The sequence below is a fragment of the Ipomoea triloba genome, chromosome 11, assembly GCF_003576645.1.
Source record: "Ipomoea triloba cultivar NCNSP0323 chromosome 11, ASM357664v1".
In the NCBI taxonomy this organism is placed as follows: Eukaryota; Viridiplantae; Streptophyta; class Magnoliopsida; order Solanales; family Convolvulaceae; genus Ipomoea; species Ipomoea triloba.
This window is the reverse complement of record NC_044926.1, coordinates 589,616-610,118: the sequence shown is the minus strand read 5'-3', so window position 1 is coordinate 610,118 and position 20,503 is coordinate 589,616. Positions and strand designations below refer to the sequence as shown.

The 20,503-nt window shown below is 38.9% G+C and overlaps 4 protein-coding genes across 4 annotated transcripts; 2 read left to right on the top strand and 2 right to left on the bottom strand.

The window, feature by feature from the left end:
• Positions 1-1,590: 1,590 nt before the first annotated feature.
• LOC115997518 lies at positions 1,591-4,627 on the top strand. Its single transcript, XM_031237087.1, has 4 exons — positions 1,591-1,744; positions 2,368-4,097; positions 4,208-4,279; positions 4,373-4,627. Exons 1-3 carry the CDS (start codon positions 1,705-1,707, stop codon positions 4,256-4,258), a joined length of 1,821 nt encoding a protein of 606 aa, XP_031092947.1. The 5' UTR covers positions 1,591-1,704; the 3' UTR covers positions 4,259-4,279; positions 4,373-4,627.
• Positions 4,628-4,765: 138 nt separating this feature from the next.
• LOC115996890 (uncharacterized mitochondrial protein AtMg00810-like) lies at positions 4,766-6,022 on the bottom strand. The gene has a single exon (XM_031236329.1). The coding sequence runs from the start codon at positions 6,020-6,022 to the stop codon at positions 4,766-4,768; it is 1,257 nt and encodes a 418-aa protein (XP_031092189.1).
• A 6,851-nt stretch (positions 6,023-12,873) lies between these two features.
• Positions 12,874-14,908, top strand: LOC115996777. The gene is made up of 3 exons (XM_031236181.1): positions 12,874-13,989; positions 14,460-14,531; positions 14,620-14,908. Exons 1-3 carry the CDS (start codon positions 13,252-13,254, stop codon positions 14,623-14,625), a joined length of 816 nt encoding a protein of 271 aa, XP_031092041.1. The 5' UTR covers positions 12,874-13,251; the 3' UTR covers positions 14,626-14,908.
• An 874-nt stretch (positions 14,909-15,782) lies between these two features.
• Positions 15,783-18,641, bottom strand: LOC115996776. Its single transcript, XM_031236180.1, has 4 exons — positions 18,211-18,641; positions 16,840-16,998; positions 16,629-16,737; positions 15,783-16,144 (listed from the first exon to the last, which is right to left on the bottom strand). The coding sequence occupies exons 1-4, from the start codon at positions 18,517-18,519 to the stop codon at positions 15,945-15,947; spliced, it is 777 nt and encodes a 258-aa protein (XP_031092040.1). The 5' UTR covers positions 18,520-18,641; the 3' UTR covers positions 15,783-15,944.
• Between the last annotated feature and the right edge of the window lie 1,862 nt (positions 18,642-20,503).

The following is a 20,503-nucleotide window of genomic DNA, read 5'->3' as shown; positions in this document are numbered from 1 at the left end:
TTGATTGTTTACATTTTACCAAATTGGGCTATTCGATGAAACTTTGTTTTCTACATGCAAATTTGAAGTTTTACTTTCTGAATGCTTCTGATGTGGGAATATTTTATATTTTAGGAACACCTATGGAAAAAATTTACCAAGATGTTTGTTGATAAGTTATACAATCCTTCTATGGTTGTAAAGAAAAATAGTCTGCATCTCATGCTTGCCTGTGTTGACTCTCATACTTAGCAGTTGTTTGCTTTCACTCTGTCCCGAGGTTTCTGCCTCTCATACAGCTATTATTTCTACATAATTGGCAATTCTTTGACGTTACTAGACAAATTTAGTACTCTCAATGTTAAACGGCCAAGACAACCTTGATATAATATTTTAGCTATCATTGAGCTAGATTTTAATAGTTGAAGTTTATTTTGATTGACTTGAAATACATAAACAAAGAGGCTTTTACTTAATATCCTTTTTTTTTTTCTTTTCTTTTTTTCCTCTAAAGCTCTATTAAGTTTGTTAATTAATGAACTTAATATTTCTATCATTGAGAAAACCGCCCATCTTTTCCTCAATTTAGTAGTAACAGTTGAGAAGTGGAAGGTTCAACTTCTAAACATTTGAATCTAAACATTTGAATTTATGATTATTATCCATTTGGCTGACCTCAGATCCTTTTCATTATGGCTAACTCATCTGGTTGATGGCCTAAGACCCTTCGAATTTATTATTTCCTCAGCCACTTGACTAACTCCTTAGAAAAATTGGGTTTTTCCTTTGCTTCGTGCTTTAATGAGGTGATAAGTCTGGCAAAAGATGTTGTATACTAATTGAACAGTGGTATTTGGAGTTTTGAAACTGAAGAAAAGAAGAGAGCCCACTGGTTTCCATCTCTTCTCTTTGCTGTCAACATGCAAAAACATGTGAATGCCACGGACCTTGTTAAATTTCCCAAATCCTACCTATAATTGTGATAATCCTAAACCCTCATTTGGATTCTTGTAATCTGCATTAAATCAAAAGTGCCAGGAGTAATTTTGTCATTACGGGATTTACGCTCACTTATCTTCTTTATCTCCTCGGTATATTACAGCCGTTTCGCTTCCTCATCCGTTACTACTTTTGCTTTCCCCACTCCTCTCTCTCTCTCTCTCGCCCCCCTCTTCATCTAAGGTTTCTGAAGAAGTTTCATTTCCTTCGGAAAAATTATATAGCAACTTGCTTTTATCCTATATGTGATTGCTTGCAAATCTTTCTCTATTGCCCATCTCTCATTGTCGCCGTTCCCCTTTTTGATTTAAGGTATGTCATTGAGGTTTTCTCGCATGAATTGAATAATCAGATTGTTGAAATAAACCAAAATCAGAGATATGTCGTTGAGGTTTACTCGCATGAATTGTAATAATCAGACTGTTGTAATAAACCAAAATCTGTCATTGAGGTTTTCTCACATGAATTGTATAATCAGATTATCGTAATAAACCAAAATCAGAGATATGCCATTGAGGTTTTCCCACATGAATTGTAATAATCGGATTGTTGTAATAAAGCAAAATCAGAGATCCTAAGTCTCTCTCTTTCTCTCTCTATTTGATACTCATCAACTATTTTACTTCCATTCTTTTTTGTTTCTCTTGAACAAGCATTTTCTTTTTTCAAGGTACAGATGAAGAATTTATCGGCGTGAGAAGCAATTCACAACTCATCTTCACTTGGATGGAGAGACCAGAAGTTGAAAAGGACTCAACTTATCAGTGTATGTATCTCTCTAAATCACCGTAAATCTGTCATTTTTTCTATGAGAGTCTACGATTAGGTATACATATGTGTATTCTTGTAGACTGGATTTGCTCACTTTAAGTTTTTAACCCATTGATTTCTTAGAGTATATGCAAGTTCTTATGTGTCTGCCTAGATCCACCGCCTTCTCTATGGATTTTTTATTTTTATTATTTTTTTTTTAATCAAAACCTGAAAAATTAGACCGACCATATGAAACCTCTTTCAGCATAGATCCTGTCTGGCTCTGCATGTGTTTGTGCTGGATCGGTGTAAATTTGTTTTTTATATGCATTTTAAGATTTTTAACGGTCTGAAAATTCTAAGCACTGAAGAATCCTCCTGTGTATGTACCTAATTTCAGTGTGTATATGTGTGGGTCTATGCTTATGAATCTATTTGTGGGTGCATGTAGATGATTGCATATAGATATGAATGTTTTTATCTATAAATTCAGTTTTTTTTTGTCAATTCCTTGATGCATCTATGAATTTTTCTATCTATGAGTGCTGGTTTCTATATACAGCATGATTGTGTTTTCCTGACCATTTTGTCATTACTATTTTACGTTTGATCTCCCTAACTTTGAACCATCACCAGTTGACAAATTGGAGACTGCTCTGAGCAACAAACTAGTCCATGCTGCAGCTGAAGGATCAACCACAACTTCAGAACAAATTTCCAAGTGTTTATTGCTTGACAATGAAATCAAGTCTTTGCCACCTTCAAAGTCGGGACTTGAAGAACCAGTAGCTTCACTGAAGCAGCAGGAGCCACTACCAGTTGACAAAGTGGAGACTGCTCTGAGCACCAAACTAGTCCAAGCTGAAGCTGGAGGATCACCTACAACTGTACAAAAAATTTCAGAGTCTTTATTGTTTGACAATGAAACCATGACTTTGCAACCTTTGAAGATTGGACTTGAAGAATTAGTAGCATCACTGGAGCAGCAGGAGCCACTTCCTGTTGACAAAATGGAGACTGCTCTGAGCAACACACTAGTGCAAGCTTCAGCTGGAGGGTCAACTACAACTTCAGAACAATTTTCAGAGTCTCTATTGCTTGACATTGAAATCATAACTTTGCGACTTTCAAAGTTGGGAGTTGAAGGATCAGTAGCGTCACTGAAGCAGCAGGAGCCACCTCCACAGCTGCAGCATCCTCCATCTGTATCTTTAAAAAGAAGGGCCATTGCGGAGTCATCATCTCCCATCATACCTTTGAAATGGCCAAATCAGGATACTCATCCTTCTCCATTCAAAATAACTGAAATATCGTCATCAGATACAGCTGCCAGACCTTTGAAGAAACGATTGCTTTTGACTTGGCCAGTTGAAGAAAGCCTAGAAAAATCCTCCTCTTTACAACCTCCGCACTGTCATTCATCCACAGAAGCTAAACTGGTGAGCCCTCTTAAGTTTAATTTGACCATGGGGGTGCCAAAAAAATGTCGGACTCCTAAATTAACTAATAAATTTGAGAGGGAGGCTGCTCATAAGATACAGCGGAAGTTACCAATTTCATCTTCATACAAGAAGCCAGTTGCAGAAATGATGGCCGCACCGTTGCAGCAACCAGAAGTGAATCTAGAGAAAAAAGAAAAGAATGCTCAAATGCTGGATATGGTGTTTCATTCTGCAAAAATGGAAGAGAATGAAAAGACTATGCTACTTTCCATTTCATCTTTGGCAAGAAGGTTTGATGGGAATAAGGGTATGAGGACTGCTGCAATGCACATGATGAGTGGTTCAGCACCAAAAGAAGGCAATGCCGTAGTGGTGAAGAGCGTTGAGGAAATGCATGAGAAAATGCCAGTGTTGCAAAAAGATGAGAAGCAACCAGTATCCAGAAAGGGCAAAGAGAAAGTAGTGGCAGAGAGCATTGAAGAGTTGCATGTAAAAATGCCAGTGCTGGAAGAAGATGATAATCAACCATTATCCAGAAAGGGCAAAGAGAAAGTAGTGGCAAAGAGCATTGAGGAGATAGATGTGTTTGAGGAAAATGATGATCAGCCATTCATTATTGCTGGTGATGTTCATCAACCGAAACTAAAGGTCTATAATTTGAGGAAAAGAAAGCCTAATCAAATTCCAAGGGCCGCTAGACCAACTGATTTTGAAGAGGCAGTAACCAAGGTGACAGCAGAGGTGAAGGAGAAACCAAAGAGATTGAGGAATAAGAAAAAGAGAAAAGAGGTGTCAAAGCTTTCAGCTAGATTTGTTTTCCCTCTTACTGCAAAAGAAATTGCAGAGGACTTGTTTTCTATGACTGCAACCAGGCCTTCAAGGCAGAAAAGAAGGAGACCACCGGAGCTTCAGGAAGAAATTGATGTAGCTATTATAACACTTTTTCTTTTTGTCAATTGAAAATCCTTTCACTATGCTCATTTAACATGCTGCTTTTTTACTTTCTTCTTGATGTGTTGTCTTTGTTTTTGCAGAAATTGTGTCCTACAAAGGTGAAGTTCATAATAAGCCCAGATGACTATTAAGTCTCTATAAATACTGGAAAGGTGGCATTTGTTCTCCTCTTTCATTTATATGGTTTGCAAATCTTTTCGTTTAGTTTGATGGTTGATGGGTTTCAGAATGACTTTTGCTTGCAGGGTTGGTAAGATCATAAAGGTGCTTGGTCTCCCCTCAAGTGCTTTACCAAAGGTTGACCTGTTGCTAAAGGTCTGATGATGCCCTAGTAGCTATAGCATATAGAATGAAAGTGAAATCTGGATCTTTCTCCTGGTGTTTTATTTACTTTCTGGCTGAACTCAGTGAATTGTTGAAATGAGTTTTTATCATGCAAACTTTCGAGTTGTTTGAATACAAGTTTGATGAACAATGCAAAATCTGTTATTTGATCGATAGATTACAAATGAGAATCCTATAGGAGAGTGAACACATAACTCTCCTATTCTTTAGGTAACATACTATTGACTAAGTACAAATGTAACAACATAACATTATAAGAATAATATAAATATGACTATGGTTAATACTCCCCCTCAAGCGTAAGGTTGTATAGCCGCAACATTGAGCTTGTCACGTAGAAACTGAAATCGATGCGCGGGTAATGGCTTGGTGAAGATATCAGCGACCTGATCTCGTGTGGACACAAAGTTGACGATTAGATCACCGGTTGCGACTTTGTCACGCACAAAATGGTAGTCAATTTCAACATGTTTTGTACGAGCATGGAACACCGGATTCGCCGCTAAGTAGGTGGCCCCAAGATTATCACACCATAGCGTAGCTGGTTTACCCGAATGAAGTCCCAACTCAACTAGGAGAGATACTATCCAAGTGACTTCAGCAGAAACATCGGCCAAACCCTTATACTCAGCTTCTGTAGAGGAACGGGCTACTGTTCGTTGTTTACGAGAAACCCATGACACAAGGTTGGAACCTAGAAAAACCGCGTATCCACTGGTTGACTTACGGTCTATAGGACAGCCAGCCCAGTCTGAATCGGAGTATGCCTGAATTTCAGTACTCGGAGAAGCCACAATACGTAAACCATATTCCAGGGAACCCTTAACATATCTCAGAACACGCTTGAGTAAAGCCCAATGATTATCTGTGGGTGAGTGCATAAACTGACACAGCCGGTTGACCGCATAAGAAAGATCTGGGCGTGTAATGGTCAGATACTGCAGAGCCCCGACAATACGACGATACTGAGTGGGATTTTCATATGGCTTGAGTGACGGAGTGGCCGGTTGAGTGACAGAAGCGGGTGTCGCTAGAGGTTTGCAATCGGACATGCCTGCACGGTGGAGAATATCAGCCATGTATCGTTTCTGAGATAAGAGAATACCTGTCCCATCAGTGAGCGTCTCTATCCCTAAAAAGAAACTCGGAGTTCCTAAGTCCCTAATCTTAAAAACAGAGGATAGTCGCAGCAGCAGATCATTAATTAAGCTGGCATCATTCCCTAGCATGATGATGTCATCAACATACACGAGCAAGAATATTCTGGAGGATTTCAACGTGTAGTAAAACAGTGAAACGTCAGTCTTTGATGATGAGAACCCCGTCGAGACTAAAAAGTCATGTAGTCTTTTAAACCAAGCACGCGGGGCCTGTTTTAGGCCATACAGGGAGCGCTGAAGGTGACATACATGATCAGGATGTAGAGGGTCTTCATAGCCTGGCGGTTGCTTCATATACACAGTCTCTGCAAGATTCCCATTGAGAAACGCATTGTGCACATCAAGCTGGCGTAGCGTCCAGGAGTTTGAAACCGCAAGTGAAAACAACATTCTCACAGTAGTTGGCTTGACTACGGGACTGAAAGTATCAAAAAAAATCTTCACCTGCTACCTGATTAAACCCCTTTGCCACAAGACGTGCCTTATACCGTTCAACTGAACCATCTGCCTTCCTTTTGACGCGGTATACCCATTTGCAGCCGATGATATTCATGAGAGGTGTTGGTGGAACCAACTTCCAAGTATGATTATGTAGGAGAGCATTGAACTCCTGGTCCATGGCATCACGCCATTGCGGATGACCGACTGCTTGAGAGTAACAGGATGGTTCAACTGTAGCATTGAGAGCATAAAATTGCTCTCCCGTGCCTTTAGTCTTGTTTCGTGTTCTCATAACATGGCTCCCTGGTCGCACTTTGCCTGTATAGGGTTGTGTTTCAGAGGAGGTGGTTTGACCCTGCCCTGAGGATGGTGGGGCCGTTGTCTCAGACGTAGACGGTGGTTGAACAACCGGTAAAGAATCCGAGTCCTGCCTTGCCGGAGGAGCCATATTTAGTGGTAGATGAGTCGGCGACACAACAATTGGACCCACCCCATATGGCGGGTTATCTTGTGGCATTGTGATACTGCACTGTGAAGACTGCAAGGCAAAAGGGAAAACATTTTCGTCAAAGCGTACATGACGACAGATAAAAATATTACCCGTGTTTAGGTCCAGACATCGGTATCCCCTAAATGAAACTGGGTAACCTAAGAACACACACGGAGATGACCTGTATTCAACTTTATGACGGTTATATGGCCGAAGATAGGGAAAACAACGACACCCAAATACCCGGAAGAAGGTATATGGGGGATGACTTTGATGGACACGAAAATATGGGGTTTCAAAGTGTATAGCTGATGAGGGTAGGCAATTTATTAAGTATGTTGCCGCTTCAAACGCATACTCCCAGTATTTAAAGGGAGTGGAACTCACAGCTAATAGGGCAAGGCCGGTTTCGACAACATGTCTATTCCGGCGCTCGACACGGCCGTTTTGCTCATGTGTATAGGCACAGGATTGTCTGTGCACTATACCTAGTGACTCAAAAGTTTGATGTAGTCGACGATATTCGCCGCCTAAATCGGATTGAATAGATTTGATAGAACGCGAGAATTGTCGTTCTACCATAACACGGAAAGCATCAAAAACTTTGTATACATCTGATTTTATCCTTAATGGGTAAAACCAGCAAAATCTCGAATAGTCGTCTACAAAGAGTACAAAATATCTATAACCGGAAATTGAAAGAATAGGGGACGGACCCCAAATGTCCGTGTATAGTAAATCAAGTACATTATTACTGCTTCTAATGACCCTATCTAGAGGAAATCGAGACGACTTTCCCATTTGACACGAAGCGCAAACTGAAGACGAACTATCTTTATTCGGAATGACCGGACACATTCGCAGGACACGATCTTGGGCTTGTTTGTGCGGGTGGCCTAACCGCTGGTGCCATACAACTGAGGTGGTTCTGGCTGATAAGAAAGCAAAATGACTCCGCGGAACCAGGAGTTTGTATAGACCTCCCGCAGTGGACCCCTTAAGCAGAATTGCCTGTGTTGTGCAATCCTTCACAAGAAACAAATTTTTGTGAAACTCGAAGTAAACGTCATTTTCGTTAGTAAAACGATAGACAGACAGTAAAGGTAAAGACAATTTCGGTACACATAAGACATTAGACATTTTTAAAAAGTGAGAGGGAGAATGGATAACCGAGTCACCAACACGAGTAACATTCAAACCTGCGCCGTTGCCAACTTTCAGAACATCACCACCGGAGTAAATATTCGAATGGTCGAGCATGGAGTCGTCCGGCGTCGCGTGAGATGTCGCGCCGGTGTCTGGGTACCACGCCTCGGCTGCATGCACGTCGGATCCATCACCGGAGTAGGTGACATGGGCTTGCGACTCCTGACGATCTGCGTAACGCCGGAAACACGTGACGGCGGTGTGGCCATGCGATCTGCAGATTTGGCAGTGGGGAGTTCCGCCTCTGCCGCGGCCCTGATTGCCGTCGTTCCGTCCTCGCCCATGTCGCCCTCGGCCATTGGAGTTGTGACGCCCGCCATGGTTACCGCGACCACGATTAGCATAAAACACCTGTGATCTCGGCGAAACCGTGGGCTCGGCAGGATGAATGTCGTCGGCGTGGATGAATTCCTGAGCTTGCAGATGATCTGCAAGCTGCGGTAAGGTCATCGGCGTCCCAGAGAGGTTGAGCGAGGAGGCCATCGCCCGGAATTCTGGGCGCAAACCACGCAGGGCATAAAGGATCGCCTCCTCGGCAGTTAGCGGCCGGCCGGCGAGTGAGAGAGCCTCAACAAGCATTTGAGCCTTGCCAAGGTACTCCGCCGGAGAAGAATTGCCCTGGCGTAACGTCTGAAATTGGCCGAGCAGACTGAGACACCGGGAGCGAGTCGACGAAGCGAGTGCGGTGGTGATGGAGTTCCAGACCTCTGCCGCTGTTTCACGCCCCACGGCGAGGTACATCACTTCGTCGGTCAGCGACGAGATGATCAGTGATAGTATGGACTGATCTTGCTGCACCCATGTGTGGTACGCGGGATTGGGCGTGACGGCGGTGGGTGTCGAAGACGAAGCAGCAGCCGGCGTTGGTGATCCAAGAGTCGCCGGCGGGCAGGGATGCGTACCATCTAAATAACCAAGAAGGTTCTGACCTTTCAAGAAGGGAAGGATTTGGGTTCTCCAATATAGGTAATTTCGTGAGTTGAGTTTGATAGGAATGTGGTGGTTGGCGGTGGTAACGACGGGAGGAGCCACCGGCGGGTGAGCCGCGGCGGTGACAGCTTGTTCAACGGAGGGAGTGGTGGTCGCCATTCGGTTACGGAAGCGGAGAAGGGATCGCCTAACACTACTGATACCAGATGAACAATGCAAAATCTGTTATTTGATCGATAGATTACAAATGAGAATCCTATAGGAGAGTGAACACATAACTCTCCTATTCTTTAGGTAACATACTATTGACTAAGTACAAATGTAACAACATAACATTATAAGAATAATATAAATATGACTATGGTTAATAAGTTTAACTTTGTATTGCATTTCTTTTATCTCTTTACTGTTGCAAAGCCATTCATCTTTTGTGACCTTACTTGCCTAGAATAGCAATTCACTGCAGTTGGCTTAGTCTAGATGTGGATCAAAGGGATTGTTTTTTGACTTTTTCTTTTTCTTGCCTGCTTTTTAATATATTTTCCATGTTTATATGAAAAAATATTGGCACTCTTGGCTTTTGCAGTTTAATGATGCTTTAGTGTTTTATTTGGATTTTTTTTTTGTTTTGACTTAATATAGAACTCAGCAAGTGAAATTGTTTCTTGCAGTTGTCATAAATGAATTGTCCATTAATTGCATGATTAAGAAGGCACAAATGTAGAAATGAATAATCTGAATTCCATTTGTATATTAATTTTGAACTAGGAGCCTTACTTTTGACATGCACTATCAGGAATAACTAATGCTACTCAGTACTCCTATTGTGCTATAACTGCAGCTTCTTACATGATATGGATTATGGAGTAATAACACTTCCCGCAAGGTCTAATAATCTATGAATTCAAAATTACAAACTCCTTAATGGGAAAATCTGATGAATGGGATATGCATACTTTACAAGATTTTTAACCAAAAGATTGATCAGTTCAACTGGTACATTTCATTTTAAAGTTATAAAATCACTATGTTTTATGTAAATGAGTTTAAACAGTAAAAAGACAATACATTGCTTATTAATAAACTTGAATAGACTATATGGGAAGGGCCTTTTGGCTTAATTGCACTCTTGAAATCATACCAGTTCACTATTTCACTTTTAAAATTCACCTTTAAAATTCACTATTTCACTTGGTTAGGGCCTTTTGGCTTAATAATTTGGCCAATACATTTCAAGGAGAATAGGAAGTTTTTGTTTCCTGGTAGTAGAATGAACTTGCACATTTGTGCAACTCGTGCATCTTGTCTTATGGACTTGCGACTAACAATTTTAGTGTGAACAGAGTTTGATTTGAAGATGAACTCAGATTCTCTAAATCTGCATGCCAGGTTGATGCTAGCTTGTTCATTCAACCGTCTTATGTTTTGTCATTTTGCATATTGTCTTTTTCCTAAAGTGGCCGTTATGCAGTACAAGTAGCGTGGCTGCAACTATACCAGTGAACAAACAACCTTATCTCACCCTGATTCAAAAATGGGGGAGGAAGCAATAAATCATTCTTTGTTACAGGAAGAGTACTGTGGTGATTTTTTATTTTTTATTTTTTGAAAAAAATTACCAAATGCCAATGTTGCTGGAAATGCTGTGTGAGGACCATTTAAGAAATGGGGAGTATATTTGGCTAAATTTCAGTGCCTGAATTTGGTAAATATTCTTTGTGGTTTTTTTTCATTTATTACTTTTTTTTTTTTTTTTAAACAAAATTCATTTATTACTTCATCTGTTTGTAGTAAGTGGAAATGGTACTTCCTCTAACAATTCAATGTGACCATTCAGCACTAACCAAAAAAGTAATTCTCTTTATAGAAAGAATTTAATGTCATAATTACTGTCAAGGATTTTATGATTTGAAGATGTATGTCATTGTTCTATATCATATTTGGCCATTTAGGTAGCTCTGATGATTATCTAGTTCTGTTAAAACTTACTCCGTATATCATTGAAAAAGAACACCCATGGTAAAACTATTCTTGTTATTTTACTATTGGCAATTTTTTGTTTATTGAAATCATTCATTATTACTAACATCAAGGTGATTCTAATAGTTTTGTGTAGAACTTTTTGCTTTGGACAAGCTATGTACCATGCATGATGCTGATGTCTGGTGAGATTAATATTCCTTTAGTAAATTCTATTTTAAACTCCCATTCTTTCTATGGCAACACTTAATATTTATCCACTGAGTCAAGCAGGAAGATATAAACTTTTTGATCCCATATATAGCCGAAAGATGGGATTTGTGGTTAGTTTTAATTGGTGGATCCAAGATTCATGACATTGGATCGGGTGATTGAGGTTTAGATACCTAGTTCGTTTCCAGGCTGCCACCGTTGCTGTGCAGGTAATAATTTTTCTGGTCAGACCAACCCGCTAACCTTCTGTTTCATCTTTCCTCTCGTACTTACGGTTTTCTTGATACAGAAATGGCAGATGATAGGCATACACTTGGACCTGCTTCGGGTTATGATTCTTGGAAGTGCAGTCTGGAGTCTGGACTAGATCGAAGTGCCCGATGATGATATAAGCCGCGTATTTCTGCCTTGCAATAAACCCATATCGCTAAAAATTCGAGCCGGTTTGGCAAACAACTAAAGTAGAAAACTGAATTGCCTGGTGTAAAAGCAAGCAATTCTTGGCATGGAAGTAATGTTTGTTAATGGTTGGTGTAGTTTATTGTGGAAATTCCCAAATTGTATCAATTCTAGTTTGTAACTTTTCTTGAACAATGTACAAGGAATGTGTGTGTTTGCTGGTACCCATTTTGGTCTCTTTTTTTTGTCCTAGGAGAAACATCCTTCTTGTTAAGGTAGGCAATATTTTAGTTGAGAACAACATATATAGGTGGTGGCATCCACATGGAGGTGCTGGGTTTCCATTAAGGAGGAAACTAAAAGAATAAAAAGATAAACCATTTCTAGATGTCAGTGGGGAGAAGAATATGCTCCCTTGCACAATTTCTGATCTAGGGTTTTTGGGAGAAACAGATCATTCATAACCAGATTTAACACGCGATATTATATTAAACGCGCTTTGAAGATTGTTTATATATTTTTCTTTTCACGTACATTTTTGGTATATGATTCTGAGATTTAACCGAAAGAGTTAAGAGGATAAGTATGTAGTGTTCACAAAGTTTGACCCAACGATATGCAAAATTAGACTGGTCAATATAAATTCAAAATAACGTTGTATCACACTGTTCACACACTCTTCTGTCTTTAACAGGTATGATATCATTACAAATAATGCATTATGTCTAATAACGTGAACGATACGTCAAACTAAAGACTAACTCACGAAATTTCAGACTATGAGTAAAATAATTTCAAATGATTACGTAGGACACCTAATGAATACTTTGCATGCATACCTTAGCACCACCCCGAAATTCATGAAATTAAAGCAAGATTGTATCACACTTTAAGATAGGTGATGTTAGAACAAGTAATGCATTGCGTTTAATACCGCTAAAGATGCTTCAAACCCGGGCCTTACTTGCCAAAGTTTCAACTATGCATACATTATTTTCTTCATAATAAATTATGATATAAATACCACGTGAGATCACCCATAGAATAGAGTCAATAGACTATAGATTGCAATTAGTAGAATGGGAAAAATTATACCATGGATTAGGGTCTATCTTGCATTGTAGACCCTGGTTTAAAAATAACTTTCAGATTCTATATCAAATGTTGATCCACTCTGTACATGTAGCTATTATATTATATGTCAGTAATTATCAAGTTATTCGTTTATATGTATAGAAATGATTAACTGACCGTAGGTACAAAATGCGTTAAAATGTACAAAATTTTTACAAATGACTTTGTGGCCAAGTGGCATGTAGTGACTTTTTCAAATTGGGAGGTCATGAAATCGAGTCTCAGTTGAGAGGATATTAACTGATTTAACTCTTTGTATTTCAACAAATTGAGAAAATATAGATGAACAAATACTACAATATAATACGGTACGGTTGTACTAAAAAATTAAAAAACAATTGGTAAAAGGGTAGGAAAAGGAAAAAAGAAATGGTCAAGTCAAGGGGCGGAAGGGTAAAAGTGGGAGAAACAAAAGAGCTCCAAAAATAAAAAACCTTCACATAACCGTCTGTTCCGTCTCTTTGCTCAATTCACGTCTCTCTCTATTTCTCTCATCCAAAGCTCAATCTCTCACTCTTCTCACAATCCCAATCTATACATACACTTTCGCACGTATATATATGTATACATGTGTGTCTGTTCACTTCTGATGATCGGTTTGGGGACGTAGATTGGTTTACGATCGGTAAATGTTTAGTTTTCTGCTGAGTTTCTGCGATCGAAGTTCAATGGTCTGAGATTGAGTGGAAATTTGGAGGAGAAAAAGGTTTCAGATTGGTTTTCATACAGATATAATCTTAGAATCTGTATTCGTGTGTGTGTGTATATATATATATATATAGAGAGAGAGAGAGAGAGAGAGAGAGAGAGATTAGAGAGAGAGAGTATGGCGTCGACTGTGCCGGCGAAGTCACAGCCGCTGCATAACTTTGGGTTACCGCACTTGTGGAAGAAGAATCACCACTCCAACAACCACAATCGCGGCCGGTGCGGGAAGCTCTCGTCGTCCGGGGACGGGGAATCGGGTTCTTCGCCGTCACGGTATGGTTTGCAGAGGGAGGATTCGGGTTCGGAATCGGGTAAGAACAGGAAGGCGGCGAGGAGCCCGCAGAATTCGGCGCCGGAGAGCGGAAAGAACGGAGCTTTATCAACGGATCAGGCAATCGGGAAGTCGGAGAAGAAACGGAAGGTTTCGGAGGTGGATAGAGAAAACAGATCGAAGATTCTGCTGAAACTCCCGAGGAAAATTAGGGCGGAAGAAGCTCCGCAAGAGAAGAAGGCGGCGGCTGAGCTTCAAGATGCGGCGTTAGTAGAGGAGGAAGCAGGGGGAGAGCCGGTATCGAAGACGTGGAATTTGCGGCCTAGAAAGCCGGCACATCGGAGTATGAACGTGGATCAGTTCAGAGGCGGAGGTGGGGCTACGCAGGAAAATATAACTCAATCTTGTCACCGGAATGTGATCAGGCCGGAAGCCGAACCTAATAGCTCTCAAAGAAAGAAGAGACTGAGATTCTCCATTTCGCTCTCGCGAGATGAGATTGAGGAAGATATATTCTCCATGACCGGATCAAAGCCTGCAAGAAGGCCTAAAAAGAGATCAAAGAGTGTTCAGAAACAGCTTGATGTAAGAATCACTCTTCTCTAATTTTCTTTTTTTCGCTAGGAAACCCGCGGCTACTATCCGGTGAATTGGTGATAGTGTTTACTGCTTAAATCTTGTGATCTTACCCAACAAAGGAGTACTGAGTAAATCTTGTGATCCTAACTGGGAAAGAGGCACGGAACCCTAGTAAGGACACAATTGTGACACGAATTGTCAAATGAGCACAAGGTGCTTGTGATCCTAATTAGCAAAGGGCACGGAACCCTAGCCGGGACACAATTGTGACCCTAATGGGCATTGGGACCCTTGCTAGGCACCGAGTTTAGGTTGTCTTAACTAATTGTTCAAACTAGGCTAATAGAGTAGGAATTTGTAATCTTGTAGTTACCGAAACCCAGCCTTTATCTTGATTCATATATTTATAGATCTAGTATTATTACCATTCTTTGTGATCTGATGATCTAAATATCCCAATTTTTTTCCATATGCAGAGTGTTTTTCCAGGTTTATGGTTGGCATCAATAACTCCTGATTCCTATAAAGTCACTGAAACTCAGCAGAAGGTATAAAGATCAATGCTTTCAATCTGATTTTGGTCTGCAAATGGTGCAAAAGATTGAGATTTGACAGCATATATACATTTGGCTGCAGGTTTAGGCAAGATCATCTTGGTAAGGTCGCCCTTCAAGTGGTTTTTGAAAGTTTGAGGAGGATGACTTTTTCTAATTTTGCCATCTCATTATAGCATCAGCTGCAACCTGTAAAGGTAGAAGAAGGGGGAATAAGCTTTTCTTTTTTTTGGGTTTTCTGTTTGATAGCTTTTCTGTGAGCCTGCACAGAAATGTGACCTTATTAGTTCTTGTTCTGCTTACTTTATTCATAGCTCCAGATGTACATGAAGCTTTTCAATCATTTTAATGCATTCTTCTATTTCCTATGATCTTAATGCATTGCTAGATTGTTGCAGCCATGAGATTGATTGTTGTTCAAATGTTTCTGTTTTTGGCTCTAGAAATGAACAGAGAAAGGAACAAATAGTAAGACAGTATAAAATTTGTCTAGTTTTTATGGGGATAGAGAAAGGTTAGCTCTTTCAACTCATGATGATTGTTTGTGAAAGGTCCCACATGGTGTTGGGGAGGGTAACACAGCCCACCCATTTCATGTTTTCAACACCACTACATTTCAAGTAAGTTGAACCAACCACTGTCTAGCTGGGGGTGGGTGGGTGGTTAGGGAAGTTTCCTTCAATTTGGCTCAAATGCAAGGACTGACTGAGTGACCTTCTATTATTAAAAAAGGTGGACTTTGGTCCAAAATACACAATTTATATACTGAATGTTTACAATTTACATACTGAATGCTCATAATTTATTCATAATTTGAATTGTGAACATTTAGTATGTAAATTGTTAACATATTTCTAACATTCAGTAAATAAATTGTAACGGGTCCATGTATAACTAGTGTGAATAGTAAGAATTGGCCTTCAAAATTCTTAGAACTATAACAAAATGTCATTTTTTATAGATTGAGAATCCATAAGAAAACACAGGGCTATGGGCCTTTTGGCCCGTTTGCAGTTGGGAATAGCAATACTGTGGATGCAAACAATTCGGGCTGGGCTGGTTTCAGTCAAGTCTGATTAATATTTCTTTTGAGTATTAGTGACTCTGTCACAATGCATATCCGTTCATATATACTTTCTCAATATATTGAGGTCTGATTAATATTTATTCATTTATATTAACAAACATGGTATGGAATGTTATTCTTAACATTTGTTACGTTGGAACTGGACTGTCAATTTTCAATTCGATAAAAAACTAGAGAGATTAAACACCGGAAACTGGACTTAAACATATATATGATCGTAGCCAAAAGAACGGCCGGACAACTGATTACATATCAATAATGGGACTTCAAGAACGCAAAAACATAAAAGCAATGATTATTAATTTATACACTTAATTATACTACGACGGGCTGGGCTTAGCAGACGAGTCATGGAATGTAAACCCAAATTCACTCTGCGCCGTGAAGTCTTCACCGGCAAAGGACTGGCAGCTCTCGCCGGCCGCCGGAATAGCTCTCCTCAGGTGTGAATATCCACAGTATTCAACCCACTTAATATCACCCTCCATGAATGCAGAAGCCACAGACAGCACTCCCTCACCTGAACAAACATAACATCATTCAACGGACCCGAACTGGTAAGCTAATGGTGAAACTTACTATGCGTGACATAACACCAATCAATAGATCAAAACAGGACTAAAAGTTTAAGCTAATAGTGAAAGTTACCCTGCGTGACATAACATCAATCAATGGATCAAAACAGAACTAAAAGTCTTAACTAATAGTAAAAGTTACCATGCTTGACATAACATACCAGAACAGTATATTACATTGTAACAGAGTCAGTAGTACTAAAAAACATACAAGAACAGGAAATTAAAGTATATATAAACAGATACTACATTGTAACAGAGTCAATAGTACTCAAAAACATACCAGAACAGGAAATTAAAGTATGTATGAACAAATAATATATTGTAACAGAGTCAATAGTACCCAAAAACGTACCAGAACAGGACTAAAAGTCTAAACTAATAGTCAATGAATCGGAACTAAAAGTTTAAGCTGATAGTGAGAGTTACCGTGCGTGATGAGCAGCAAGTTCTCAGAAGGGTATTTATCAGCAAGTGCTCTAAGGACTTCCATGTACCTAGCCCTTGCATCTGGTTGTGTTTCTTGCCACTCCGGCAGCTATAGTTTCACAAGAAAAAGTTGTCATTAGAAGGAAGAAACAGTAAAAGGGTAGTTAAGATGATGTGTGGGGACGGGGAGATTAAAAGTTAAAGTTGAAACCTTTTTGTAGACTTGTTCTGCAGTGTGGTCTATGGTTCCAGGTGGTAAGTGAGTTTCACACTGTGAGATGACAAATTTGAAGTCTCCATCTTTGGGAGCCACTTTAGGTCTTATGGCTATTGTGTTCAACATCTCTGACAATCCAAACTCAACAGAAACCTGACCAATATAATGCACAACAACATTATACATAGAGATTACACAAAGTCAAACATGAATTTTAAGGTTTTAGATTTGTCTTGCAGACAACAGCACACCATTTCCTTAGCTTCTTGCACTTATGGCCGGATTGAGGGGTAACAACCTACCATAATCTTAGCTTTTTTCTATGTGATGAGGAAAACTCACAGCACTATCGGATAGTGTATACTGAGTAAATCCCGCATTGTACAGAAGTAAACCAGCTTAGACTGCTCAGATCATAACTAACAACTCAAATTAAGAAGACCAATAAGCTACTTTTACCGGGGACTGAACTTATAGGGGGTGTTTGGCAAACGGCTGATAGCTTATAGCTGATAGCTGGTTGGTTTAGCTAGTAGTTGATGGCTGATTGCGTTAACTGGTTTGACCAGCTGGTTGTATTAGCTGGTTATAAAAAACTGTTTGGTAAATTAGCTGTTTACTAGTAGCTGATTGAATGTAAAATGACATTTAAATGTATTATTATTATTATTATTATTATTATAAAATAACAAACACACCACCCATTTAAAAGTAAATCCCATTAAGGATAAAATAGTCAATATACCCCTTGTTCCCAACCAGCTGATACAAAAAGCTACATTCATTAGCTTTTCAATTTTCAGCTTATTGGCCCAATAAACCATTTACCAAACACTTCAAAATAGCTTATTGGTTGGTCAAAAAGCTAAACTTGATCAAAAAAGCTAAAATTTGGCTTATAAGCCAATAACCAAACACCCCCATAATCTTGTAATTATCAAACTAACAGTCCGACAAACTAGCTAGGCTAGAGTTACTCCATTATCTAAGGTTTGAAGATAGGGTTTGGAGGGCAGGCAAGAAGTGAGTGACGTAATGGTGTGACGTTCCAATGCAGAGTGAATAAGTTGCATATAGTTAAGGGCTAACTAACGGCTACAGTTAACCTTAATCTTCTTGTTCTTGTGGTGGGAACCCACCACTCAAATCTCCACTAGCTTTTGCATAATTACAGATATGAAAATCATTAATCTACCAAATTTATTCAGTTTCTTTGCAAAGATTTAATCTTTTTAATTACTTCATTCATCTTCTTGATAATTATTGCATTAATTTGGTCCAAAAACAGCAATAACCAAACAATGCCATATTTATATATGCATTATTAGTAACTATAAATCTTTATGTATCGGAAAAAAATTAAACCTTGATTTTGGGAGGATTTCCGGCGGCGCCGGCGATATCGGGCTCTTCGGAGAGGGCTCTGATAGTCTCCGACGCGGTCTGAAGGCACCGGAGGAAAGGGGAAACGAAGACCCTGTGGATCGGAGCTCCGACCTCTTCCCGGATCTTTTTCCCGGCGTCGAAAGCCAGGCTCTTGCCGGGGCTGTAAAGTGGTGGGTCCCAGGGCCGGTCCGCCGTGGCAGCCCAGAGCTTATCGAAATTATCGAGGCGGGGGCCGTGCCTCATTACCACCACGCTCTGGAACAGTTGCCGGCCGTCGGAGTTCACCATTTTTGCGGTGAAGCTTAATAGAATAGTTTGGTGGGTAGATAGATAGTTTAATTTCTTCAAATTCTCAGCTCGGGATGTTAGTATATATAGATACAATATATGGATAAACACATAGAAATTGCTGCTTGCCATATGTCACGCTGTCTTCATACATTTACATTATAATCTGATAAAAAAATTGAGATTTTTTTTTAAAGAATAAAACTTGGTGTATAATTGACTGAGTCAAGAGAAGTAGACGGATATATATATATATATAGCCATATGGACATGTTATTGAGTTAATAATATTTTATTTGGCATGACTCTCATATCAAATTGAAACATGCTTTATTTTAACTAAAAGTCTAAGCTGATAGTTAAATTGTACAACTAAGAATTTGAAGAATTTTATTTGGAGTATAGTTATCATTTCCAATTGGATTTCCTTTGAAATTTAAACGTTGGTTGTGACATCTTGCGAGGACAATTTCCAGGAAGGTGGAGAGTATTAGCCTTTACGTAACTACCAATTTTGCTTAGCTTGCATGCCTTAACTAGCTAATGCATCTGCTAAATTAAGGAATGTTATCAGTTTGTTAGCCAGCTACAATTGAGGTAATATATATAAACATTAACATTCCAAAAAGAGTTACCTACTGAGTGAAATATAATTCTTTTTGAACATTTTTATATATTGGGGGAACTGGGGAAGTACTCATCATACACAGAAAGGCTGATGTTGCAATAACTGTAATTATGCAAGTCACAGTAAATTTATGATGCATACCAATCAATATCGGTGTCTCTTATATAAGATACAAAATATAATTGTACTTATTAGGTATTATAGGGATAATTCGGATAAATGAACCAATAAACCATAATAAGCAGTATAATCTCACCATTTTTTTTAAAAATTATACTCTGTATAAGGCTTCGATGTTATTGATACCTTAATTTTTTTTTATACATATTAGTATGGAGTGTAAAAAAAGTAATGGAATTTCATGGAATATTGGATATAAAATGGAGGCACGATCCGATCAAATCATCAATGATTACCAGTACTATTTCTGCGATACTTCCTGCAGATTGAAGTCTTCCCAAAAGTCTTCCAAACAACATCATCATGCTTTTCGTTTTAATTCCTAAAAATGCATAATTGTCTCCATTTTCTTTGTTGGTAATAATAAAAAAAAAATCTTGTTAATAAACTCTGTCAAGCCAAATTCTCATATATAGATTGCTTCTATAGTGACTAATTTAATTAAATCAAAATACTAAAAATGATACCTAAAGAGTACTACAAGTAAAAAAAAAAAAAAATCAGTTACGACGGGATGAGAACAATAAGGGTTCGCACATGGCCAACAATATATTACGGAGTATATATTATTCATACAATGAAGAGAGATTGCCTAATTATATCAAACCCAAATAAATATTAGCCGTAGATTTGTGTGCCTAGAGATTTATAATTCTGGTTGTTGTAAACATTTAATGCAAACCTAGCTTATTTAATACATACCCAACTTATTACACAAATCTTCAATGCAAGTTTAGCTCAAGACCTTGACTTTTTTTTTTCTTTATTTTTTTTTTCTTAACCAAACAAACATCCATTACTCAATAAATTCGATTGCAGAAATACTAGGAGAAATAAAATGGAGAATACAATCATAATAGTCAACTAAGCTTTCCCCTTGAATGCATAACACTCTTCTAGTGTAGCTATAATATGAGCCATTGTATTTGCTCTTCTAGCTAAACCTTGGCTTAAATCCTTAGCTAAACCTTAGCTTAAAACATCTCGATGTTTTCAACATTTGACTTTATTCTTCATAACCACTACCCAAAAACGTGCATTAACCTCATCTATTGTGTAATAGCATTATTCAAACATATAATAAGAGATACGATCGCCTCCTACATATATATTTGATACCCTTTTTCTTATGCTATATATGGGTAAATTAAAGAATCACACAAAATCGAAAGGGTG